Genomic DNA, 23504 nt, shown 5'->3' with positions numbered 1-23504 from the left:
CTCTAATCCATTTCCCAGTGGATTGAACCGGTTTAGCATTTCCTTAACTGGTTCCGGTTTCGGTTCTGGAACCGGATCCGGCTAGTAACCGGACCGAAACCGAAATTTTTTTTAATTTTTTTTAAAAATAAAGGCCTTGAGCCAATGGTCATGTATTGTGTGTTCAGTAGGTGTTGGAATATTTAATTGCAATTTGACCCTTACACATATTTAATTGCAATTTGACATATTTTTTTTACACCATGTATTAACTATAAATACAAGATCATTTTTTTACATTTTCATATATCAATTTTCTCTCAAATCTGCATTTCTCTATAATCAATTTTCTCTCTTTGCTGTCATTTCTCAACATGCATTCAATAAATTTAGTTATAATTTTATCTACTTTCAATATTCTATTTATTATTACTTACTTATTATTTCACAATTTACTCATATAAATAATTCAAATTTTAATGACATCATCTTCAAATCATGATGATGGTGGAGGTGAATACATTTCTGACTTTGGTGAACATTTTGGCTGCATCCCCGACTTTGATGAAGTTGAACCTGGCCACGATGAAAAAACCATGATACTCCCCAACAAAGATGTAGGGACGTCATCATCCACCTGAGCAAACAACACGATGGCAACGAGTACGACGACAACCCGATCAAAGTGAAGCAAAGTTTGAGATAACTTCGATATTGAACAACGATATACGAACAACTCTTTTGTCGTATGTGAAATTTGCAAAACCAAATATTCTTAAAATGTGTGGTGTTTCCAGTGGTACTGAAACTTTGAAAAAACATCTAGTCAAAGTACATAAATTTGACTCTGATACGCTACAACCATTCGGTAGAGAACCAACTCAACAACAAATTAATCATTCAAGTGGTAATACTTTCACAATTAGAAAAGAAATTTCTCAAAAATCCATCGTACAATTTGTTACAAAATGTTGTCAACCTTTTGTAATAGCTGAACAATAAGGTTTTGTTGAATTTGTTAGTACTATTCAACCTGATTTTCACAATATTTTTACGCACACACTTAAGAAATATTGATTTACATGTATAAAGAAACACTAAAATCGCATCTTTCAAATATTTATGGTAGAGTTAGTTTGACATATGATATTTGGACTAATTTAAAATATGAATCTTATCTCGTTGTTACATGTCATTAGATTGATGAAACTTGGACTATGCAAAAAAGAAATTCAGAGCTAGATCATTTAAATCGTCACACAACGCATACACTATAGGTATATATGTTTTAAATGTTGTTAAGATTTATGGCATACAAAATAAAATAACATTAGATAATCCTAGTGCCAATACTGTTGCAATTAAATATATTAAAGATTCATTAAAATCGATTTTAGACGGTAATTTGCTTCATATTAGATGTGCATGTGATGAACATATGTCTATTGTAATAGAAAAATAAAAGTATGTGAGAAATTATTACGTGAAAGAAGACATGGACGTGAATGGAAAACACTAGTCGAATCAAACATGATTAAATTTAAAAAATTCCATCTTCATGTTGAAACTATATAAAATTATTTATATCACCTGCTTCATACTTTGTTACATTTTCAAGATTTAGTTACTTCGTATTACAATAATATTGTGGTATATTCTTTAATGTTGACTAATGATTATTCAAATATTCGGAGTAACTGTGTTTTTTTATTAGAAATTTTTAAATAAACAACCAAAAAAATTTCTAGCATTAACCACCCGACTTCAACCATTATAAATTTATTGAATATCATGATGATGTTGTTGTGCATGATTTTTGTTTCAAATATGGAAATAAATTTTTAAATATTAGGAGAATATCCCAATTGTGCATGACTTACCAACATTACTTGATCATAATCAAAGTCAAGGTGAGTTATACATGTTTTTTTGAATATTATGTTAAATTTCTTCGGAAGAATGTTGGCGATCAAAAGAAGTCAATTTTTTCAAAAATCGTTTGATTTGTATGCTAGTGAATAATGTGAATCGAATGCGTAACAAGAGGAGAGGCAGACATAGAAAAACAAAAGTAGAGCACTAACTTTTTTCAAATTTTGAAATGAAAAAATTTCAAAGGAAAATCATTGACAACAACAAATTACAATGAAATCCAAAGTTATCTAAGACAATATATTAAGACTACAGAAAATTTCGATATTCTTGATCGGTGGGAAGTAAATTTTCAACTTTATCAAGTGTTAGCGGCAATTGCAAAAGATGTCATAGTCATTCAAAGAGTAAATGCTGTTTCCGAATAAGCATTTTCAGTATGTTGAACAATCATTGGTGAACCAAAAACTAATTTAAAGCAAAAAACACTTAGCATGCTGACATGCCTACAAGATTGGTTTGCAGGCGAAAAAAGAAGATGACCACCAGAGCGATCAACGAATTTCAAAGCTCGAGCTTCGAAAAATACACCTATACGCTCTTAAACACCGTTTAGAGAAAAATGCACCTATATACTCTTAAACACCCTTTAGAGAATAAGTACTCATACACTTTTGGCACCTCGACCCCATAGCTACCCCACCAACCGCAGATAATTATTCATTATAATATACAATTATGTATATTATAATGAAATACACCTATACACTCTTAAACACCCTTTAGAGAATAAATACTCGATCCAGAGTATTCAAAATAAATGTTAATAAATCATTATGAATTTTAGATGTTCAATTATAAAAATCAATGTCTAAGTTATTTATTTTTATTTTTATGATTAGTCAATAGTGTTCCCACTCAAAATATTAAATAAAAAATACCATCAATTAAAGTATATATTAAAAATAATAAAATTAAGATTTGGAACCTGCAACCGGTTCGACTTGGACCGAAACTATTCTATGAATTATATAAACAGTCCGCGATGCGAACCAGTTTTGAACCGATTCCGACCGCTTCCGGAACCACCCGACCCGGAGCCGATCGGAACCCGAGAATCGTTAAGCATGCCTAGTTGCATAGACATGTTCAAGTGATGAAAGACAACACAAGACATTTCCTCTAGGACAACTAAAAAGTAAAAGATTATCCGAAAAAGGACTACACAATCACTGCCAAGAGTGACAAACAAAAGAAAAGGGCCACTTCACAAGTAGCTTCCAACAATAACTCACAACAACCGACAAAAAATAATGTAAAGTTATCAGCCAAGTATGAAGTCCAGATTTAAAATACACTAAGAACCTCTATACACATCGATACAAAAAAAGTTGATTGTATCGATCATTCTATTCAATTCTCTTACAAATAAGTATTGTAATTTATCTTTCAGTTTATGTGTATTGTATTTTCAGCTACAATTATTAGCTAAACAAGTTATCTCCTCCTTTACAGTAGGTTATTAATGTAATAATATGTATGTCTAAATAAAATTATCAAGATGTTATCTCTCTCATGTTATGGTTATTTCATATTAAATCTATCACTATATGCCTTGAGATAAGAAACGAAACAAGACCGTGCTAGATGTTATTGAAGGAATTTGTGATAGGAACCATCGGTTGCGACCGTGTAGATAGGCTATGAGGAATCTTCTATAAAATCCGACAGACACGACCCGATGATATTTTGGTTAAAAAGTAAAATGTTTAATTTATTTTACGAAAGCACGATACAATAAAAAAATAAAATCAAGGATAAAATGAGAATTCAAAATTTTTTTAATAAAGAATAATCAATAATCGAAACATAATCAATACATCACACCATTTTAAGTGTTGTAGTCGGAGAATTATTTTCAAATTACGGTTTTTTTTAATAAATTTAATATATAGTGTAGTTTGATTTGATCGATTAGGATAGTCGTCGTACCACGAATCAAATGGTATTATATGAGATTTTTTTAGATTATATTTGAAGTCAAATGTAAAAATAGTTCTGTTTCTCTAAAATTATAAAAATATACCGATATAAGTATAATTTTATATTTTATTACAAAATTAATAAATAGAAAAAGTTATACACGAAGCCCAAATTTATTTCCAAGCCCAATAGCGGGAATAACCTAATTACACATGGCGGGAATGTAAAGCCAAATCGAAATTGCTATTGGCCCACCGGTATATATATAGCAACCAACAGACTCAACTTTACACAAATATTTTTTCTCCAGTTGAATTTATTTTTTATTTTTGAACCAAAAAAGGAAAAAGGAAGGCGATCAACAAACCCTGGGCATGGCGAAACCCTCGCTAGCGGAGGAATGTACGGAAGATTCGACGCCGGCTACTTCGGCGGAGGAAGAGGTTGCCAAGGATCAGGTATATGATGAGGAGGACGAGGAGGAGATCGAGGCGGTGGCTCGCGCCGCGGATGATTCCAATGATGAGGATGGCTCCAACGGCTCCGGTCCAATGGAGGATGAGAACGAGGTGAGTTTGATGTGGATAAATCTTTGCTTCAGCAGAATGAGTGGGTTTTTGGATTTTTTTTGTTGTTTTTCGTGACGACAGACGGTGGATTCGTTCAGATCTATGTATTTTTGCTTGTCACCGAGTGATTCAGTTAGGTTTCGGTTTGATTTGTTGGGTTGGAAGCAATTTGATTGAAATGCAGCGTTGTTGCTGTGCCAAATGGGCACTCTGTGCACCAGATTAGTAAGTGAAATCTGGTTGATTTTTTGCATGAAGTGATCTTTGAGTATTTTTCTGGGTCTTTTTGTAGCTATTAAGGTTTTTTTTTTTGCGCATTAACACATTTTAGCTAATTTGTATTCCGGATATTTTAATTGCCCAATGAAGATGAGATAATGAGTTGTTTCTATGCACTGGATGGTTGTGAATCCTACAGTTAGAAATGCATGAAATTTGGCGTACGTATCAATGGGTTTTGATTTGTTTTACAGGATGACAATGCTATTGCTAAACTTGAAAAATTCAGGCTGAAAGAAATGGAAAGATTGAAGAAGCAAAAATTGCAAGATATACTAGACGCCCAGAATGCTGCTATTGAAGCTGACATGGTGTGTTTTCTGAAAGAAAATTAAAATTGACATCTGAAATAAAGTTAAATGCTGATTTTAATGTGGCATTAGTATTTGTTATCGTGACAGAATAACAAGGGAAAAGGTCGCTTGAAATTCCTCTTGCAGCAGACAGAATTATTTGCTCATTTTGCACAGGGTGATCGGTCTGTCTCTCAGAAGAAGGCAAAAGGAAGGTGTGTAATCTTCATTTTGAGACAGTTATTCCAGATCTGCACTGCAGAATATTCGAGATGTTCAAATGTTAGGGACGTAAGTTGGGCCATGAATACTAAATCCCTAACATCAAACGTTGAATTTTCATTGTCTTTCACATGTAAATTTTCCTGCTACTTAGGATGTACTGTTTATTTTAGTAGTAACTTACTTCCCATCTGATATGTAGTATCTATCTGGGCCCTGTTAATTGCGGTTCGATGCTGCTATGACAATGCTGATGCATTTGAACAACTTACTGCTATTTAACTGCAGTAACGGTCGCAATGCTCTGTAATTTAAAATAATTCTGATGTCACTGTGAATTCAACATTTTTGGATGGGTCTCTTGGGGTGGGATTTTTTTCCAAATAAATGCATGATTGTTGATTAATTATGCGTTAAAGCACGTTTTCTGATATGTTTTTCATCATTTCTCCAGTTATTTGGCTTAATACACACCCATTTTTTCTTCTCTAATAATCCCTTGCAATTTCTATGAATAGGTAATATATTTCAATGAAAATTGGTTTCATGCTCCCAATCACTGAATTATTGTAACCTTAGTGATAATATAGGAACTCTTCATCCTTATAACGGCTTTCATTTTTATATAAATTTTGCTTGTTCATACTTGAATTTTCCCATAGAATTTCCCAACCCAATATCTTTTGGCATATGCAAAAGTTAAAATGTAGATATGCTTGCTTGTACTGATATTTTTATTTATTTCTTAATTTCTGGTTCTACATTTTGAGAAACAATTTTTTGTTTTTAAGAAGCAAATGAAGATGGGGCTATGTGTGGTGTAAGTACAAGTACAAACCTACAGCTGTTGATTTTTTTATTTTTTTTTAAAGGTATAGTTGTCTTGAGGAAGACTTTAAAAACGATATTTATTCCGTGTGCATGATTAAAAAGTACATTTGTAAATATGATTGACAGGAGAAGTCTATTTAGTTATTTTTAAATTGATTGACAATCTGTGTTAGTATTTTTAGTTTTCCGTGTGCATATACATGCATAACAGCAAACAACTCGCTATCTCAAACGACCTTTTAACTAGAAGTTACATTTTTATTACTAATTAAATTAAATGTTTAGTAATTTTATTCTCCTACATTTCAACAAATGCACCCTAGGAGTGTGGTAATTCCTTAGAGTATGATCATATGCTGTCTGTGCTACTCTCTATATGGTTAACATCATATTCCCTAATTTACAACGAATGCTATATTGTGGAGTTTGGGACAATTTATTGTTTTCCTAACACATAGTGATATGGCGGACTATTAGTCGAACTTGAATCTTGGCTTCATCAAGTAATATAACTTTTTGAAAAAATTTGGGCTGCGTTATGGATAATGTTCTTTCAGGTATAATAACCATTGCAGGTTTTTTTTCTTATCCAATTTCATTATTAAAATTTTAATTGTGATATCATGGTACCAATTCCACATGCTAAGTTTTGGTGTTTTGCAACCAATACACAAGACTCCATTAATTTTAACGTAGTTTGTGCTCTCAATGCATTTTCCAGGGGTCGCCATGCATCAAAAGTCACGGAAGAGGAAGAAGATGAAGAATGTCTTAAAGACGAAGAAGATGGCCTTTCTGGCACCGGAAATACTAGGCTATTGGTGCAACCATCTTGTATGATTATTTGGCCTATCTCTTTGTGACCTTCAGTTATAATTGTTCAGTGATCGGTACTTTTATGGTTTTAGACATTTATAGTGGTTGAGTTTATTGAAATGGCTGTCACATGCTCTAATCAATTCATTGCAAGTAAAACTACTTGTACTGAATATTATTTCTGAGGTGGTTTTGTTATTTGATTCATTAAGATCTAAAATCATGAGCTGTTTCAGGTATTCAAGGAAAGATGAGGGATTATCAACTAGCTGGTTTAAATTGGATGATTCGACTGTATGAGAATGGCATTAATGGAATACTTGCAGATGAAATGGTATGAACAGCTTATTATAATATTTTCTTTAGTTTGTTTTGCTAATGATTATTTTATTATCGATCATGTTCTCAACTTCAGGGGCTTGGTAAAACCTTACAAACCATCTCCTTGTTGGGCTACTTGCATGAGTTTAGAGGGATTACAGGTCCTCACATGGTTGTCGCTCCAAAATCTACACTCGGAAATTGGATGAACGAAATTAAAAGGTTTTGTCCCGTGATACGTGCTGTAAAATTTCTTGGAAATCCTGATGAAAGAGTAAGCCTTCGGTGTCACTTTAGCTAGTATTTTTCTTTCTTATTTTGATTGTAGGTGAATAATAGTCTAATCCTGTTTTTCCGATCTCATTTAAATTTTTCAGAAATATATACGCGAGGAACTACTTGTGGCTGGAAAGTTTGATGTTTGTGTTACAAGTTTTGAGATGGCAATAAAAGAGAAGTCTATCTTTCGCCGATTTAGTTGGCGATACATCATTATTGATGAAGCTCATCGAATCAAGAATGAAAACTCTCTTCTTTCTAAAACAATGAGACTTTTTAGTACCAACTATCGGCTTCTAATTACAGGAACGCCCCTTCAGGTACTTTGTACTTGTCTCGGATTTCATTGTTCTTTGACATTCCTTTAAATTTCGAATGCTGCATGTCAGTGGTGGATATGAGGTATTGGGTATGTTGTGATAGATTGACTGCAAGGTACAGCTGAAATTAAATGTTTTCAAATTCTAGATTTTAATATTTTTTTCAACCCTGTGTGCCCTACTCTCTCTTCGAGATTGCTCTGTATGTTATATTGAGGTTATTTATTGACTGCATGTCCAGGGCCTTGTGAGTTTGGCATCACGACACCTGAAATCTTGGTGTAACTTATGAAAATGGGTTGATTAATGGGAAAACTCACAGCATTTATTTGTTTGTTTGTTTTTTTTCAAAATTTTATTTTAATATAACAAAAACGAAATCAGCAAACTATAACAAAAATGTGGGTTTTGTTTTTATTAATAAATGTTAAAAACAACAATAAAATTAACCATAGTTGTCAATCGCACGTAGCGTCCCATAGCGCAAAGGTTGCTCATGGCTATAGCGCATAGCGAATAGCGTAGTGAGTGTTATTTAAAAGTAAAACGCACAAGTATATAAATATATAATATATATATCATATAGTAACATCAATTCAAAAACCTTAATTTCCAGCATAATAGTCCTTCAACTTTAATTTTAAAATACTAAGACCTAAAATTATTTTAAGTTTTTTCATTGAAATATCATAGAAGACACAAAAATAAAGCAAGAAATGCAGAAACATATAATTTTCAACAAAAACCTAACTAAGTACATGCCAAAAAAACCAAAATTAGAAAAAAAAGACAAAACAAGAATGCAGCTTTGCTTTGCAATAGCGCCACTATTTCAGCTATCGCGATTGTCGCTATAGTGCCAATAGCGAGGATAGCGAGCGCTATTGCAAAGTCCATGGCGCATAGCGGTCCGTAGCAATGTGGTGTCGCTTCGCCTCGCTATTCGCTATAGCGAGGGCTACGGGGGCTATTGACAACTATGAAATTAACACGAGTAATAGTAGTGTGGAAATTTTTTTCCAAAATTGGCTATTTTTGTTCTAGTGCGGCATTGTCGATTATTCTCACCAAAATTGAAGATTTGTGTTGGACAAAAAAAATTGTACTGTTTTCATTTGTAGTTAATAAATTGCATTAAATTTTCTATTTCTATTTTATATTTTGTATAATTGCGAGGCAAGTATTCGATTTTGCTGAGAATATTTTGCTATGTTGGATTCTTATAAAAAATAGCCATATTTGGAAAATAATACAATTATTAATTTACATGAACTGAGAAAATCCAAAGAACACCAAAAATTAAAATAAAAATAAAAAGTAAAATACGTAAAAAAAAAATTATTTGAATTGAACTGTCCATTAATCAAGTCTCTTTCTGATTTATAGGATTGAAAAACAATCTGAATTATTCAAAAGATATTTCCAGAAATGGTTATTTTTTCTTCCAAATCCGATGTTGTCGGATATTCTCACCAAAATTGGAAGAGATTTCTTGGAGTTTGTAATTGTATCATTTTCATATATAGCTATAGTTTATATTAATTCTTTCTAAAAGAAATAGTGAATCCACCAATTGAACTGGCGTTTTGTAAAAAGACGCAAAAACTTTCATTTTTTGTTATGGTTTGGAAAATGGGTTTTGTACACATGAAAAAGCAAAAAAAGAAAAACCCAGCATTTGCTAACGTTTTCTTATAGCACTTGTCAGCATTTGCATACGTTTTCTTATAGCACTTGTCCACTGTGGGAAATGGTCAAGGAATTTGAGACGCAGCAATTTTTTGTTCATTGTAATCATTAATTTAGTCTGTAATCTTCGATTGTTTATTTTTCTTGTTTGTAGATTGGCTATAGTTCTTAAACCAATGTTTTTGGTTGTGAAACCAGTGGTTTCAATTCTAATGGACGGTGAAACCAAAACTGATATGTTTGATTATAGTTCCTTTTTGGCTCCAGCCGCTGACTGTCCTGGTTCCTTTTAATTTTGTAAATTTAACAGTTAGCAAAAAAAAAAAAAAAAATAATGGAACAATTCACAGAGTAATCAAACCAATCAAATCTAATTATTTAACAATTAGATTACCAAATATTATGAATATTTAATTATTTAAAAAAATTAAATAGATTTAGATTTAATTTATATAAACCATTTAGATTATGTACGATCTTTATACTTAAAATTAAATTATGTACATTCAGATGTCTATGTAGGATCTTTATACTTAAAATTAATTTACGGTTCTACCGGATCTGCACGGTTTCAGTTATGATTACACACAGTTCCGGTATTGGTCTCAGTTACAGTTTCTCGTTTTAAGGAACTAGAGTCACATTGTCTTCGGTTCAGGTTCCGGTTTTGGAAAAGAAACTGAAAATCCAATATTGCCGGATATTCTCACCAAATTTGGAAGACTTTTCTTGGAGTTAATAAATGTATCATTTTCATATATAACTATAGTTTGTGTTATTATTATTTGAAAGGAATAGTGAATCCGCCATTTGAAGCGGCGGATTGTTATAAAGACAATATTTGTTATGGTTTTGAAAATGGGTTTTGTTTTTGTTATATTAGAAACAACAAAACCCAGCATTTGCACACGCTTTCTTATAGCACCTGTCCACTATGGGAAATGAACAAGGAATTTGAGATGCTTTAATTTCTTGTTCTTTGTAACCAATAATTTATTGTCTGTAATCATGAATTGTCGATTTATTTTGTAAATAGCTTGGCTGTAGTTCTAAAATGTTTTTGGTTGTGAAACCGACGGTTTCGATTCAACGTACGATGAAACTAAAGCAATACGTTTGATTATTGTTCCTTTTTGGCTCCAGCCGTTGACGGGTCTGGTTCCATTTTGATTGACTTGAACAAATTTGAACTAATATTTAATTTTGTAAGTTTTAACGGTTAAGGAAAAAAATGATGGAATGACTCACAGGGTAATGAAACTAATTAAATCTTACTATTTGATAATTAGATTGCAAAATATTATGAATATTAATTACTTTAAAAAATAAAAAGAGTTAAATTTAATTTGTATAAACCAATTAGATTAAATTATGTACATTAAGTTGTCTATGTAGGATCTTAAATTTATTTACGGTCCTGGTTACTGGTTCTGCACTCTTCCAGTTATGATATCACACAGTTCTGGTATTGGTCTCAGTCCCAGTTTCTCGTTTTAAGGAACTATAATCATACCGAGTCTTGGGTTCAGGTTCAGGTTTGGAAAAGAAACTGAAAAAAGGTTTTATTTTCAATTTTCGGAAGATTATTTTCAATTTTCGGAAGATTATTCTGGTTTTGATTCATGGTTTGGAAAGAACCTGTCCAGATCCATCTACTTGTAGTATGTTTGCATATAGATTTGATCTTGATACAAATCAAGACTCAAATCCACAATTAATGCTTATCATTTGTTACTGATTTTAAATCTTCTGTGCATTTGTACATGTTTTATGTCAGCAGTGACGGTAACACTATCTTTGTTTTCGCAGAATAACCTTCATGAGCTTTGGGCTCTCCTAAATTTTTTGCTGCCGGAAATATTTAGCTCTGCTGAAACTTTTGATCAATGGTTCCAAATTTCTGGTGAAAATGACGAGCAGGAAGTTGTGCAGCAGCTTCACAAGGTAGACACTTTATTATTCATTAAAATGATTATTTTTTCCAGGTAAAAAGCCACTCGCGTTGGTTGAGAAGTTAATTGTGTTACATTATTGCACTCATAAAAACATTTCCAAAATTTAAGAATGAATCTATGATAAAGATTCTTAATTACACAATTTTTCCCTCAACAATAATTCAATCAATACGAGAACTATCTCATACGCGTGTGTATTTAGCCTATCTTATTTTGTTGAACACACCCAAAAGCATTGCTTTATGTTACCATGATGTTTTCAGATTGTTGGAACTTGTATCTCCTTTCCTTTCCTTATTAAGTAATAATTCACATGTTATTCACCTAGTAAATTTTTGCTGTAGCCTGCATTAATGTGCATCTTTTTGTCAAATCATTAAGTAACACGATCATTTTACTGACGGTTAATAAGTGGTTTGGCATGGAACTATGTTGTTTGGATGAACATTCAAGCAGTTGTATGTGGAGTTAATAGATATTGAATTCATAATGATGGACTACATATAAATGATCCGTGACATTGACCGTTACTTATCTGATTTCTTTGGTTTGGAACCTATTAGGTTCTCCGACCTTTCCTTCTTAGAAGGTTGAAGTCGGATGTCGAGAAGGGTTTACCTCCCAAGAAGGAGACAATACTTAAAGTCGGTATGTCCCAGATGCAAAAGCAGTATTACAGGGCCTTATTGCAGAAAGATCTTGAAGTTATAAATGCTGGTGGAGAACGCAAACGTCTTCTTAATGTAGCCATGCAGCTCAGAAAATGTAGTAATCACCCGTATTTATTTCAAGGTGCTGAACCTGGTCCACCCTATACCACTGGAGAACATCTCATAGAAAATGCTGGTATGGTCCGAAATATTGAGACATATATCTTGTCCGAAATATTGAGACATATATCTGGTCTTCTCTGATAATTTCTTTTTATATTTATGTCCACAAAATACATTACTTTCAGGCAAGATGGTTCTTCTTGACAAGTTGCTTCCAAAATTAAAGGAGCGTGATTCTCGAGTTTTGATATTCTCGCAGGTGCTCTTTTTTTACGCTTACTTTTTTGGCCGAACTTTCTCATTTTCTACTTCCATAGTTCTGCACACGTTTCTGTTAGTTCTCTTCTTTCGATAAGGATTCTCAGTGATATATTCTGTTGATTGAATGAAACAGATGACTAGGCTACTAGACATTCTTGAAGATTATCTGCTTTACCGTCGATACTATTATTGTCGAATTGATGGAAACACTGGTGGGGAAGATAGAGATGCTTCAATTGAAGCTTTTAACAAGCCTGGAAGTGAGAAGTTCGTCTTCCTGCTGTCAACCAGAGCTGGAGGTCTTGGTATCAACCTTGCAACTGCTGATGTTGTCATTCTTTATGACAGTGATTGGTGAGACTTTTCTGCTACTTGTTTCAGGATGCACTCTGGTGTATATGTTAACATCGTAAGCCTGGGCCTCATTTCATTGCAGGAATCCACAGGTTGATTTGCAGGCTCAGGACCGTGCTCATAGAATTGGACAGACCAAGGAAGTTCAAGTTTTCAGGTTTTGCACTGAGGTAGGTTTATTTTCATACCATGCTAAGGCATTCGATCTCTTTTTATTTGAAACATAATGTACTTATGTTATTTTTCAACTGATTTTTTTGCAGTACACCATTGAAGAGAAAGTGATTGAGAGGGCCTATAAAAAGCTTGCACTTGACGCTTTGGTTATCCAACAAGGACGACTAGCGGAGCAAAAGAGTGAGATTTTCTTGTTCCAGGGATTGCTATCAACTTCACGAAGACTAAATTTATAATTCATTTATGTTGGTTTATACAGCTGTTAATAAAGATGAGCTACTGCAAATGGTGAGGTTTGGTGCTGAAATGGTTTTCAGTTCCAAAGATAGCACTATAACTGATGAAGATATAGATAGAATTATTGCCAAAGGAGAGGAGGCAACTGCTGAACTTGATGCTAAAATGAAAAAGTTTACCGAGGATGCTATCAAATTCAAAATGGATGACAGTATGCTTCTTATGACCTATCTTGCTAATCGAGTTGCCCATGCTTCATTTTTCTTTTCTTATTGGTGAGACTAATAGTAGCTGTTGGACTGTGCAGCTGCTGATTTGTATGATTTTGACGATGAAAAGGTACTTTCTTCGCTTATGAATGTCTAGGATGATTTTATGATGTTTAGGTTTGGGACGCTAATATTTTTGTTCATTTCTTTCATTTTGTTTGTTGAAAAGGATGACAAATTTGACTTCAAAAAAATCGTCAGTGATAACTGGATTGAACCGCCAAAAAGAGAAAGAAAGCGCAAGTATGCTACTTAGAACTGAATTTGTTTACTGAAATGTTATGCATGCACCTAGAAATCACACTTCACTTGATCTTCTGTCAGTTACTCCGAATCCGAGTACTTTAAGCAGACAATGCGGCAAAGTGGTCCCGTGAGACCCAAAGAGCCTCGAATTCCGCGCATGCCACAGTTGTAAGGATCTCTTATTTCATTTAATTCTTTCTTGTACTTACTGGTTTCTGCATCTTAACATATTTGTCGTTTTTATCAGGCACGACTTCCAATTCTTCAACACACAGCGTCTTAGTGATTTGTATGAAAAAGAAGTGCGTTGCCTGATGGTGGGTGTCTTAGATTCTCTTACATTTTTTCTTTGTTATATTTATTTAATGTATGTTTCTTATTGTTGTAATGGCGTCTACAGGCACGCCAGAGACATCAAGTAAAAGATACAATAGAGATGGATGAGCGTGATGGTATGTTCTTTTATTGATACATTGCCTTCTTAATCTCTTAATTTCCCTTGGACATCTGGAGACATTTTTTTTTGTCTAGATGTGGGAGAGCCATTGACCGCTGAGGAGCAGGAGGAGAAGGAAAGACTGCTGGAAGAAGTATGTTTGTGTATTATTCGTTATGACTTCGACAAACTCTATCTATTCGTCACTGGACAATTTATCGTGTTCAGGGATTTTCATCGTGGAGCCGAAGAGACTTCAATGCTTTTATTAGGGCCTGTGAGAAGTATGGTCGAAATGATATACTGAGTATTGCTTCCGAAATGGAAGGTAAAACAGAGGAAGAAGTTGAAAGATATGCGAAGGTGTTCAAGGAAAGATATAAAGAATTAAATGGTATCTTACGTGTATCTTTTTTATGACATTCTTGATTTTCAAAAATTAATACTTATGCGTGGATGTGAAATTTTCCAGATTATGATAAGATTATTAAAAGCATTGAAAGAGGAGAGGCTAGAATTTCGCGTAAAGATGAGATCATGAAAGCTATTGCAAAGAAACTGAATCGCTATAAAAATCCCTGGCTGGAATTAAAGATCCAGCATGGACAGAACAAAGGGAAGTTATACAATGAAGAATGTGATCGCTTCATGGTGAGAATCGAATATTGAATGTTTCTTTACCTTTAAGGGGCATCTGGATTTCTTCTCATTTAATCTCAAAAGCTTGATGATAATTATGGTTCTCTCACAGATCTGCATGATCCACAAACTTGGGTATGGGAATTGGGATGAGCTGAAGGCAGCCTTTCGTACTTCACCATTGTTCCGGTTTGATTGGTTTGTGAAGTCTCGTACAACTCAAGAAATTGCAAGGAGATGCGATGCACTGATTCGGTTGGTGGAGAAGGAAAATGAAGAATATGACGAGAGGGAGAGAATAGCTCGTAAAGAGAAAAAACTAGCGAAGGTATGATGATCATTCATGTCTCACCCTTTGATTTTATTTATTTTTGCTCAAGTGGAAACAACACAATCATACGAACCATGTGCAGTGTATTGGTTCAGTTCTCAGGCCGTTCTTTCTTTATCTGACCCCAGCTTGCGTCCTTATAGAGTGGGAGTGGCCTTTTTAGTTTAGTTAGATTTGTCTTGCCTTTTTTCTTGGTAACTCTCTGATAGAAACATGAAAGCATGACTTGAGAACTTAATGAAACATGTTTATTGTCATGAATGTGTGTAGCGAACATCCTATCGGTATTGTAGATGATTACAACTGACCTTTCGCTCTCTTTATTCTCAACAGAGTGCAACCCCGTCCAAGTTCGCTACCATTAGCCAGTATGCCGACAGTCCTGGTTTGAAGAAGCGGAAACAGTCATCAATGGATGACTTCTTGAGCAATGTAGGTTCCTTTTAATAATCATTCTATCCGAATTTCGCTAAACTTTGAATTGTTATTGTCAAACAGTGCAAGTTTTGTGCAAACATAGTGCTAAACTAGAGCTGTGTTGTTTTCGCAGGGGAAGAACAGAAAGTGATATTGGACTGCCTGGGGTTGATCTTGATCTTGTGAGTTTTGGCGTATTATTAATTCCTATATTGGGGGAGATAAAACATAATTCATTTCGTTCTTCCCATTTATAATAGATCCAACTCCAGAGTCCAGGGGCAAATTTGCTCAAACCCCTTTTGATATGGGGCAACTGAACCAAGTCAATAGTCATAACAATTAACAAATGTTTGAGATGATTAATTTATGGAGTTTAACAACTTCTTGCAATAATTATTTATTTATTATTATTGTTTTGCCCTTGCATCGGGATTTTTTATTTATTTATTAGTAAATGCGAGGTATTTTTATTTTGAAATGAGATTTTTTGTTAGCGATACCGCACCATAAATATTATAATTGTTGATATTATGGTGGGCATCTTTAATTTTTGAAAAAATATAGTTTATCATATTATATTATAATACGCAAATAGTTGTTTTTAAAAACAATGATAAATTAAATTAAAAGTGATTTTAGGGAAAGAAAGAAGTGACGAGTGTGTAATATTTGATATTTTTACCCATTGACTTCGGCCAGTTGGGTTATGTTTCATGTATACAAAATAACTAGAATAATTGTATAAATTAAGTAATCTTTTTCTTGAGAATAAATTAAGTTATCTATTTGTATTATTGTTAAAATTAATTTATGGCTTCAAGTACTGTTTCCACATGGTACTGATCATTGTTCTGATTTATTTAGTTGAATTAATTACATGTACCTCTGCCAAGGCTTTAATAATTTTAAAAATCCTACCTAACTTTAAAAATTATATAATTCTCATAAAGTTAAAAAATTACTTGCATATTACATGATGGCCTCGTTCTAAAGTGGTAATTGTAAGATTGACATAAGTATTCTGAGAGAAATATATGGAATTTTTAACACGTTAATGAGTGTAAACGTAAGATTAATACAAATAATTTCTGCATATCTTATGGATTTATATATAATTAAACCCTTTTCATTTTTAAGAACTTGAATCTAGCCGTCGGTCATCATTTCTTGTTCATTTATGATTTTGGAACTGAACCCAAGTTCTAATTTTTGGAAGACGGTTCAGTTTCAGTTGACGATTCCACGGAAAACTGGTCGGATCTAACTGGAATCAAGTTAGGCTAGGTATCTAAAGCTTCCATAAAAGAAAGAAGAAAAAGATATCTAAAGCCAAAAATTGGTTTCCATTTTGATCGACAATTCCAAGGGAACCATGGTCTGGTCTAATTTGAATCATGTTTAGGCTTTAGATATCTCCCTTATATGTGTTATAATCGTGTCGGACTTCAATGGTTTTACACTCATTCAACTACTCGTAGCTCGATCAAGAATCAGATGCCATACTTGAATTTGATTTGTTTGTGTATTAGATCACCAAAGTTTGGGCTTGAAAAGTAGGAACTTCTTCAAAAAATTGTTAAATGATCAGCTTATGATCATGGAATACATCTCTCTTTAGCATACTTGAGATAAACCACTGAAATAGCCTCAATAAATCATTTTCAAGCTTGATCCATTTTCAGTAGCTCACATGGAGATGTTCAAATCTCTTTCTATAAGCCGAAAATGCAAGTTATTCATTGACTCATATATTCATACATACTGTAACTATACAACACCAGATAGTACCAAAACCAAACCAAGCAACCTCATGCACAGACAACACAAGGAGCACAAGTTTTTAACCTTTTCTTCCAAAACACAAGAAATCTCATAAAATCCCCTAAATACATAGACTTTATACATCGCATATTCCATTCAGCAATGTGACTACAACATATTTTTCCTCAAAATGGCATGCAAGATATTCCTTATTCTAGGTTGAACCTTAAGGCCCAGCACATGACACAACAATGTACAGTATTCCTTCCGCTCGACTATATGGTGGTTCTTAGCCATATCATTCGTTCGTGCCATCGAAACTATCCATGGCATTTGCACGCTTTCTCTCCCTCCAGTTCTCGCCCCACACTTTGGCCTCAGCAACAGCACGTTCTCTGTCCAAGTCTCGGTTTCTCGGCGTTTCTTGTGCTCTGCCGCCACTAACAGGGCTGTCTTTTTGAGAACCGGGGCGGTCCAAGTCATCCAAACCCAATTTCCTGCCGGACCCACTTCCAGTTTCAATCCTTCGTAAGTCTGCACCAGTCCTGACAGGATCTCTCCTCAGATAGTCAGGCGGATTTTTATGAGTGGAGGGGGAACCCTGGTGGCTCGGATCGTATAAGCTGTCGGTTCCATCAGACGTGTGCCTACGCTCATCCCGGTGCTGTGGAGTAGACGGACCAACTCTGTTACTCTGTGAGACAGGTGCATTAGGGTCATAGGTTTGGGATGCTAAATATGTTAAAGCAGTCACAACGTCACCAATTAGAGGTCTTGTGGCAGCTTGCTCTTGCAAGCACATAGCTGCAACTGCCAATGCTTGATAAAGTCCACGAATTGGATACCGACCTTGCAACAGAGGATCGGCCATCTTCGGAAACTTCCTTCGATCTTTGAAAAGTGGCCTTGCCTAAAAGTTAAAGAAAATTCAAGTTTAAAGCATGACGGCGGAGCCAAAAGTAGAGTGTAAGAACTAACGAGTCAAAGCTAGAACTCGAAAAATTTAGGGAAGGGTACTGCCCCTACCATCCCCTTGCTCCCAATTGGACTCAATAACCAATAGTTCATCGTTTTTTTCACTCCATTTTTAATGTCCACGAAGCATGAAAAGCAGAATAAATTACAAGCTTAATTTGAAAAGTAAATTAAAAAACTTACCCATGCGACAAGATTATGCTCCCCTGCGCCCTTAGTGTTGTCAATAGCCTTTCGGCCTGTGATTATCTCAAGAAAAACGACTCCAAAACTATAAACATCGGATTTCAATGTAAGTTGGCCTGTCATGGCATATTCAGGAGCACAATAACCATACGTCCCCATCACTCTTGTTGAAACGTGAGTTTTATCCCCAACGGGGCCCAGTTTTGCAAGTCCAAAATCCGATAACTTGGGGAAATAACCATTGTCAAGAAGGATGTTTGATGATTTTAAGTCTCTGTATATGACTGGTGGATTGGCTTTGTCATGCAAATATTCCAACCCTTTTGCCGCACCAGCAGCAATCTTCATTCTCGTATTCCAGTCTAAAGGTTCTTTATCTGGACGAAGATCTGTGCACAGAGATGTCATTGTTATGAATTACTCAAATAGAAAAGGCATTCAATCACATTTGTTAAGGGATAAGCTGAACACCATGAACCCTTCAAAACACAATTTCATTAATCATCTCAAACTTTGAGAGAAGAAAGTTATCATGTACAGAATTGATCGGAGGTTGCCTAGTGCGAGTTTGTGCAACATGAGCTCAATTCAAGTACCATGAGGATTAGACACGGTACTGATTCATCTAGTTCAATAATGACACGCTGACATCCAAGCAATTTCATGTCAAATGCATCTACTCTATCCTACACTCCATTTACATATTTATCAGAATATGGCGAAGAAAAAAGAGGGCAAAATGAACTCCCTATCTCCCTAAACCATCCAAACCTTCAAAATATACAACAGTTGGTTTGTTCTCCGAGGCTTGAGCCTATCCTTTATCATCTTCCAAGTTCTAATTATTTACAAGCTGGAAAATGATCCAAGTTTTTTCTCAAGACAACTCAATTACGGTATTTTTTTATAGAGTGATAATGCTTTATACAGGATTGTGAAATTCTTTCAAAACTTTCGATAGCACCTTATATAATACATATGAGGCTAAATAGTTGCCTTGCGTTGCTACAATGTCCATTAGACCATCTAGCTTAGCATAATGAGTTTATTTTCTTTAACATGACAAGCTACATCGAGCTAATTGAAATTGATTTAAATAAATCCACTGGTACAGCCTCATCAAAGGAGGCCAGAATCACACAACAAAACATGATTTGTGAAAATTCCCATCAGATTACCAACGGCCATTGGCGTTTCTTTAGTGTAGCAAGCCATGGAGCTACTAGAAATTGCTTTAAACAAATAGCTGATACAGCATCATCAAAGAGGCCAAAATCACACAACAAAAGATGATTCGTGAAAATTCAGAACAGACTGCCAGTGACCATTGGCAGAGCCACGTGCAGTACGGGTTAGGCAATTACCTCCCTGCATTAGAAAATCTTTATTGATTTTTTTTAAAAAACATCCCATTTATAGCTCGTAAAAAGCACAAAATATGTTAGTTCTAAGTTTTTGCCCTCTCAGTTCTAAGTTTTTGCCCTCTCAACCTTAGGATCCTAGCTCCACCCCAGCCAATAACCCAATTAGATATCTTGAACCATCCCGCGTAAATGAAAAGCTGCAGCAAGTACAAAATGCCAGTAAGATTATTTTTAAATTAGTCGACCATTTGCAGCCTTGAAAGCAACCATGAATTCTTAATCACAGCCAGAGGTGGAATATCAGCATTAGTGGCAACTATTAAAAAAGATCACTTTTTTTTTCAACGGAAGGTTGGTCTGATTGATTAAATGCTCACATGTTCCACAAGTACTGGGAAAAGTGCTAAACTACCATTGCATACATCATATTTATCATGTAAAATTGCAGCACAACCAAATGCCCCTTATCCTCCGCGACTGATAAAAGTTATATGAGATAAATCATCCGGGGCAAATTAATTAAAGGAGCGCTAGGAGCATCAATAATCAAAACAAAAAAAGGTACAGTATCACTAATTCACTATAACATGTAAGTTTCCAAAAAATACAATGAAATTAACGATGACTCTTTGTGCAAAATTCAGTAAAATGCCTCTTATACCTCAAAACTACTCTTAAGACACCAAAAAGTCAATATACATTTGTACTGGATGTGAACATTCTAAACTTATTAGTTTTTTCAGTTGAGCTCCTCATTGAAAAAATGAACGTATATTGACTGACGGCTGACAAACTTTTCTGGGCAGTGATATTGATTATGTTTGATGCTCGGCTTGACGGCCTCTATGTTGTATGCAACACACCACAAGACCATAACAGATAACCAGTAAGAGAAAGCAGACACACATGTGATAAACACATAAATAAAGCTATAATTTTTCTGCAATTGTATTTCCTGAAGATATCTAATATTTAATTTATTAAACATAACCAGATCAACAGATATCCATAAAAAAATGATATTATTATATATTTTTTTAATTTTTAACTTTTATGCAAAACAATATCTTTGGGAAATGAAGACAGATTTATGGGATTGCGAAAAAGAATATATAACTACTTCGTTTGCAGAAATTATAGATGGCTGTTTTGTGCAGCCGAACTGACCGTGTAAATGGTCTTCTAGAGATCCCAATGGCATGTATTCATAGACAAGTAGACGTTGGTCACCATCAGCACAATATCCAATCAGGTTGACAAGATTTGGATGATGTAAAAGGCTAAGCATGAGAACCTCCACTAAAAATTCTCTATTTCCTTGAAGGCCATCCCGATCAAGCTGTTTAACTGCAACCACCTACCAACAGAAAGCGCTTTCACAATTTCAAGTAACTAATGTAAATTAAGTGCACAGAATAAAGTTTAAAGACCAGTATGCTTGCTACTATATCAAGGGACAAAAGGAAACATAATTTCCACACTTCCTTGCGCAGTCAAGATAATAGGCTAGACAAAAAGCAGTGACGATGAAGTCCATCAACTTGGTGAATTAGGCATAAATCACCTGTCCGGTGCTTTCCAGGCGTCCTTTGTAAACACGTCCAAAGCCACCTTCACCAAGCAAACACTCTGGTCTAAAATTATTTGTAGCTGCTGCAAGCTCGCGAAAGGTAAAAGTTTGTGCGGCAATATTGGCTGTAGCTTCTTTGGGAAGTGAGGCTTCCCTTTTAGAATCATTGCCGCCCCGCAATTTCGATTTATCTTGGGAAATGTTAGGCAAATACAAGAATAAGAAATCCTGTACTTCAAGAAAACGTAACTGATCTGGAAGCAGTGACATCAAAGTGTCTGATACAAATAAACCAAGAATTTGAGCATTTTGAATATTATAGCAAATTGTTATCCCACTTAAATCTTTTTAGCCTAGCCAATAATCTGATTACCGTCTTATTAATAAACAAAGCTAAAGATACACATCCCTCCTACTTTACGGCTCTAACTGATGATAAGTAATAATCATTTTTGCACTACTCATGCCAACAATTGAAGTGATCGTCATTTTGCAATACTCACGGCAACAATTGTATAGGAAAAAGCCAATTTGGGAAAATATTTATTGATTAAAAAATATCAGTAGCACTCAATCTACAATGTACAATAAAATTCAGCACAAATTATAACTCCAACCATAATCAAGAAAGATTTCCATGACCTCTGTCTAAAGCACATTAACTATACATAGATAAACTGCAAAAAATCAGAGAAAAAGTATGACGAGTTTACTAAGCACTAAATTACCGCAAAAGCAGTACAAAACCAATGAACCGATTTTTCCTTTACGACTTAAAAACCATTTCTCTCAAACCTCCAAATCACAGAAAAAAGTACCCAAACACCACAGATCAAGACAGTGAAAAGAAACCCTAATCCATGGCATCACCAAGAAAAACAAAAATGATACAAGAACTCTAATTTAGGACATCCAAAAACACTTATCAATCCCAAAAAATAGAGAAAAAACACCCTTGTAATTGCAGAAAAGAAAATGTTTTAATTATGTACCTGAACTCAATCTATTCACATGGTTGTTAGACTGAGCTGCTGAACCATCTTTAAAAGACTCTTTCTTTGCTACTTCTTTAACTCCACAATTATTGTCAATTCCTTCTTTTTTTGATGATCCAAAGCACGGAAGACACCCCATATCAGTTCAAAACAACAGACCCACCTCAAGAATCTCTCACTAAATCTACATATAATCCACTCACTAATAAATCTTTACCGAAAACTGCATTTTTTTCTCAGCTGTTCAAGGCAACCCACCTCATAAAAACCCCATCTTTAACTTAATTGTAAGCAATAAACAACATATAAATCTTCCGCAGCAGCTCAAGATTTGAAATCATCTCACAACCAGTTAAAAAACAAAAGCAGATCAAATCCAAGAAAATCTTGATTCTTCAAGTGAAAGGTAAAGAGCGCCTTAATAAAAATTGCAAAATATAGTAGAAAATAACGATGTTGCCATATAAATGCGTTCATTTTATGTGTGGGAACTGGGAAATAAAGAAACGTGAGAGATGAAAAGTCAAAAAAGAAGTGATTATTTATCTTTATGGTTAGTTTAAATTTTGTCAGAGCGAAAATTAGGTGAATGTAGGGGGAGTTTTCTTGGATCTGTGCGGCATGAAATCCGTGTGTACAGCTTGGTTGGACAACTATTTGGGACGTCGATAGAAATTTACTAGCTTTAAGTGGCAACGCCATGGGCCGCATTATTTGTATAACAAGTTCTTTGGGTCCTTGCTTCTGAAATTTACTCCTGAAGTTACTTTACACATTTTCATAATTTTCCAATGTTTTTTTTACATATTTAAATTCGAGTATAAAATAAGATTCGTGAGTATGAAACTTCATTAATAAATCTACGAAATGTTGGATTGTTAACTCATCTGTGTTAAGAGTTCACTTGCGAGCTAGCTATAAGTTTAAGATATCAAAATTCTTGAACAAAAATGACTAGATACACACAAAACACCTATTTATCTATATTACTAGTTAAAGTTGATGTCCCTATAATAACTAATCTCAAATTGATTTTGTGAATCCTTATTTAAAATTACGATTCTACCTTAATCACATAACTTTATTGATGCTTTTTTATTTT

At 34.3% G+C, this 23504-nt stretch overlaps 2 protein-coding genes across 3 annotated transcripts; one reads left to right on the top strand and one right to left on the bottom strand.

Annotated features, from left to right (window-relative positions):
- Nucleotides 1–4126: 4126 nt before the first annotated feature.
- Nucleotides 4127–15732, top strand: LOC140961476 (probable chromatin-remodeling complex ATPase chain). The gene is made up of 25 exons (XM_073420023.1): nucleotides 4127–4403; nucleotides 4877–4993; nucleotides 5084–5190; nucleotides 6750–6862; nucleotides 7081–7178; nucleotides 7260–7439; nucleotides 7543–7764; nucleotides 11263–11397; nucleotides 11972–12254; nucleotides 12367–12440; nucleotides 12576–12796; nucleotides 12879–12966; nucleotides 13060–13153; nucleotides 13233–13421; nucleotides 13518–13549; nucleotides 13649–13722; nucleotides 13804–13893; nucleotides 13973–14042; nucleotides 14126–14177; nucleotides 14257–14315; nucleotides 14390–14555; nucleotides 14634–14812; nucleotides 14913–15128; nucleotides 15465–15563; nucleotides 15682–15732. Exons 1-25 carry the CDS (start codon nucleotides 4209–4211, stop codon nucleotides 15697–15699), a joined length of 3171 nt encoding a protein of 1056 aa, XP_073276124.1. The 5' UTR covers nucleotides 4127–4208; the 3' UTR covers nucleotides 15700–15732.
- A 1545-nt stretch (nucleotides 15733–17277) lies between these two features.
- Nucleotides 17278–22995, bottom strand: LOC140961478 (serine/threonine-protein kinase PBL27-like). 2 transcript variants are annotated; one of them, XM_073420024.1, is made up of 5 exons: nucleotides 22400–22995; nucleotides 21402–21685; nucleotides 21005–21194; nucleotides 18471–18862; nucleotides 17278–18222 (listed from the first exon to the last, which is right to left on the bottom strand). In XM_073420024.1, the coding sequence occupies exons 1-5, from the start codon at nucleotides 22539–22541 to the stop codon at nucleotides 17611–17613; spliced, it is 1620 nt and encodes a 539-aa protein (XP_073276125.1). In that variant the 5' UTR covers nucleotides 22542–22995; the 3' UTR covers nucleotides 17278–17610. The 2 variants fall into 2 exon arrangements, with proteins under 2 accessions (XP_073276125.1, XP_073276126.1); XM_073420025.1 differs by having other exon boundaries at nucleotides 21402–21598; nucleotides 22400–22985.
- Nucleotides 22996–23504: the final 509 nt, after the last annotated feature.

Source organism: Primulina huaijiensis, chromosome 16 (genome assembly GCF_012295235.1).
Source record: "Primulina huaijiensis isolate GDHJ02 chromosome 16, ASM1229523v2, whole genome shotgun sequence".
In the NCBI taxonomy this organism is placed as follows: Eukaryota; Viridiplantae; Streptophyta; class Magnoliopsida; order Lamiales; family Gesneriaceae; genus Primulina; species Primulina huaijiensis.
Note: the sequence above shows the minus strand (reverse complement) of the source record. Positions and strands in the feature narration are given on the sequence as shown.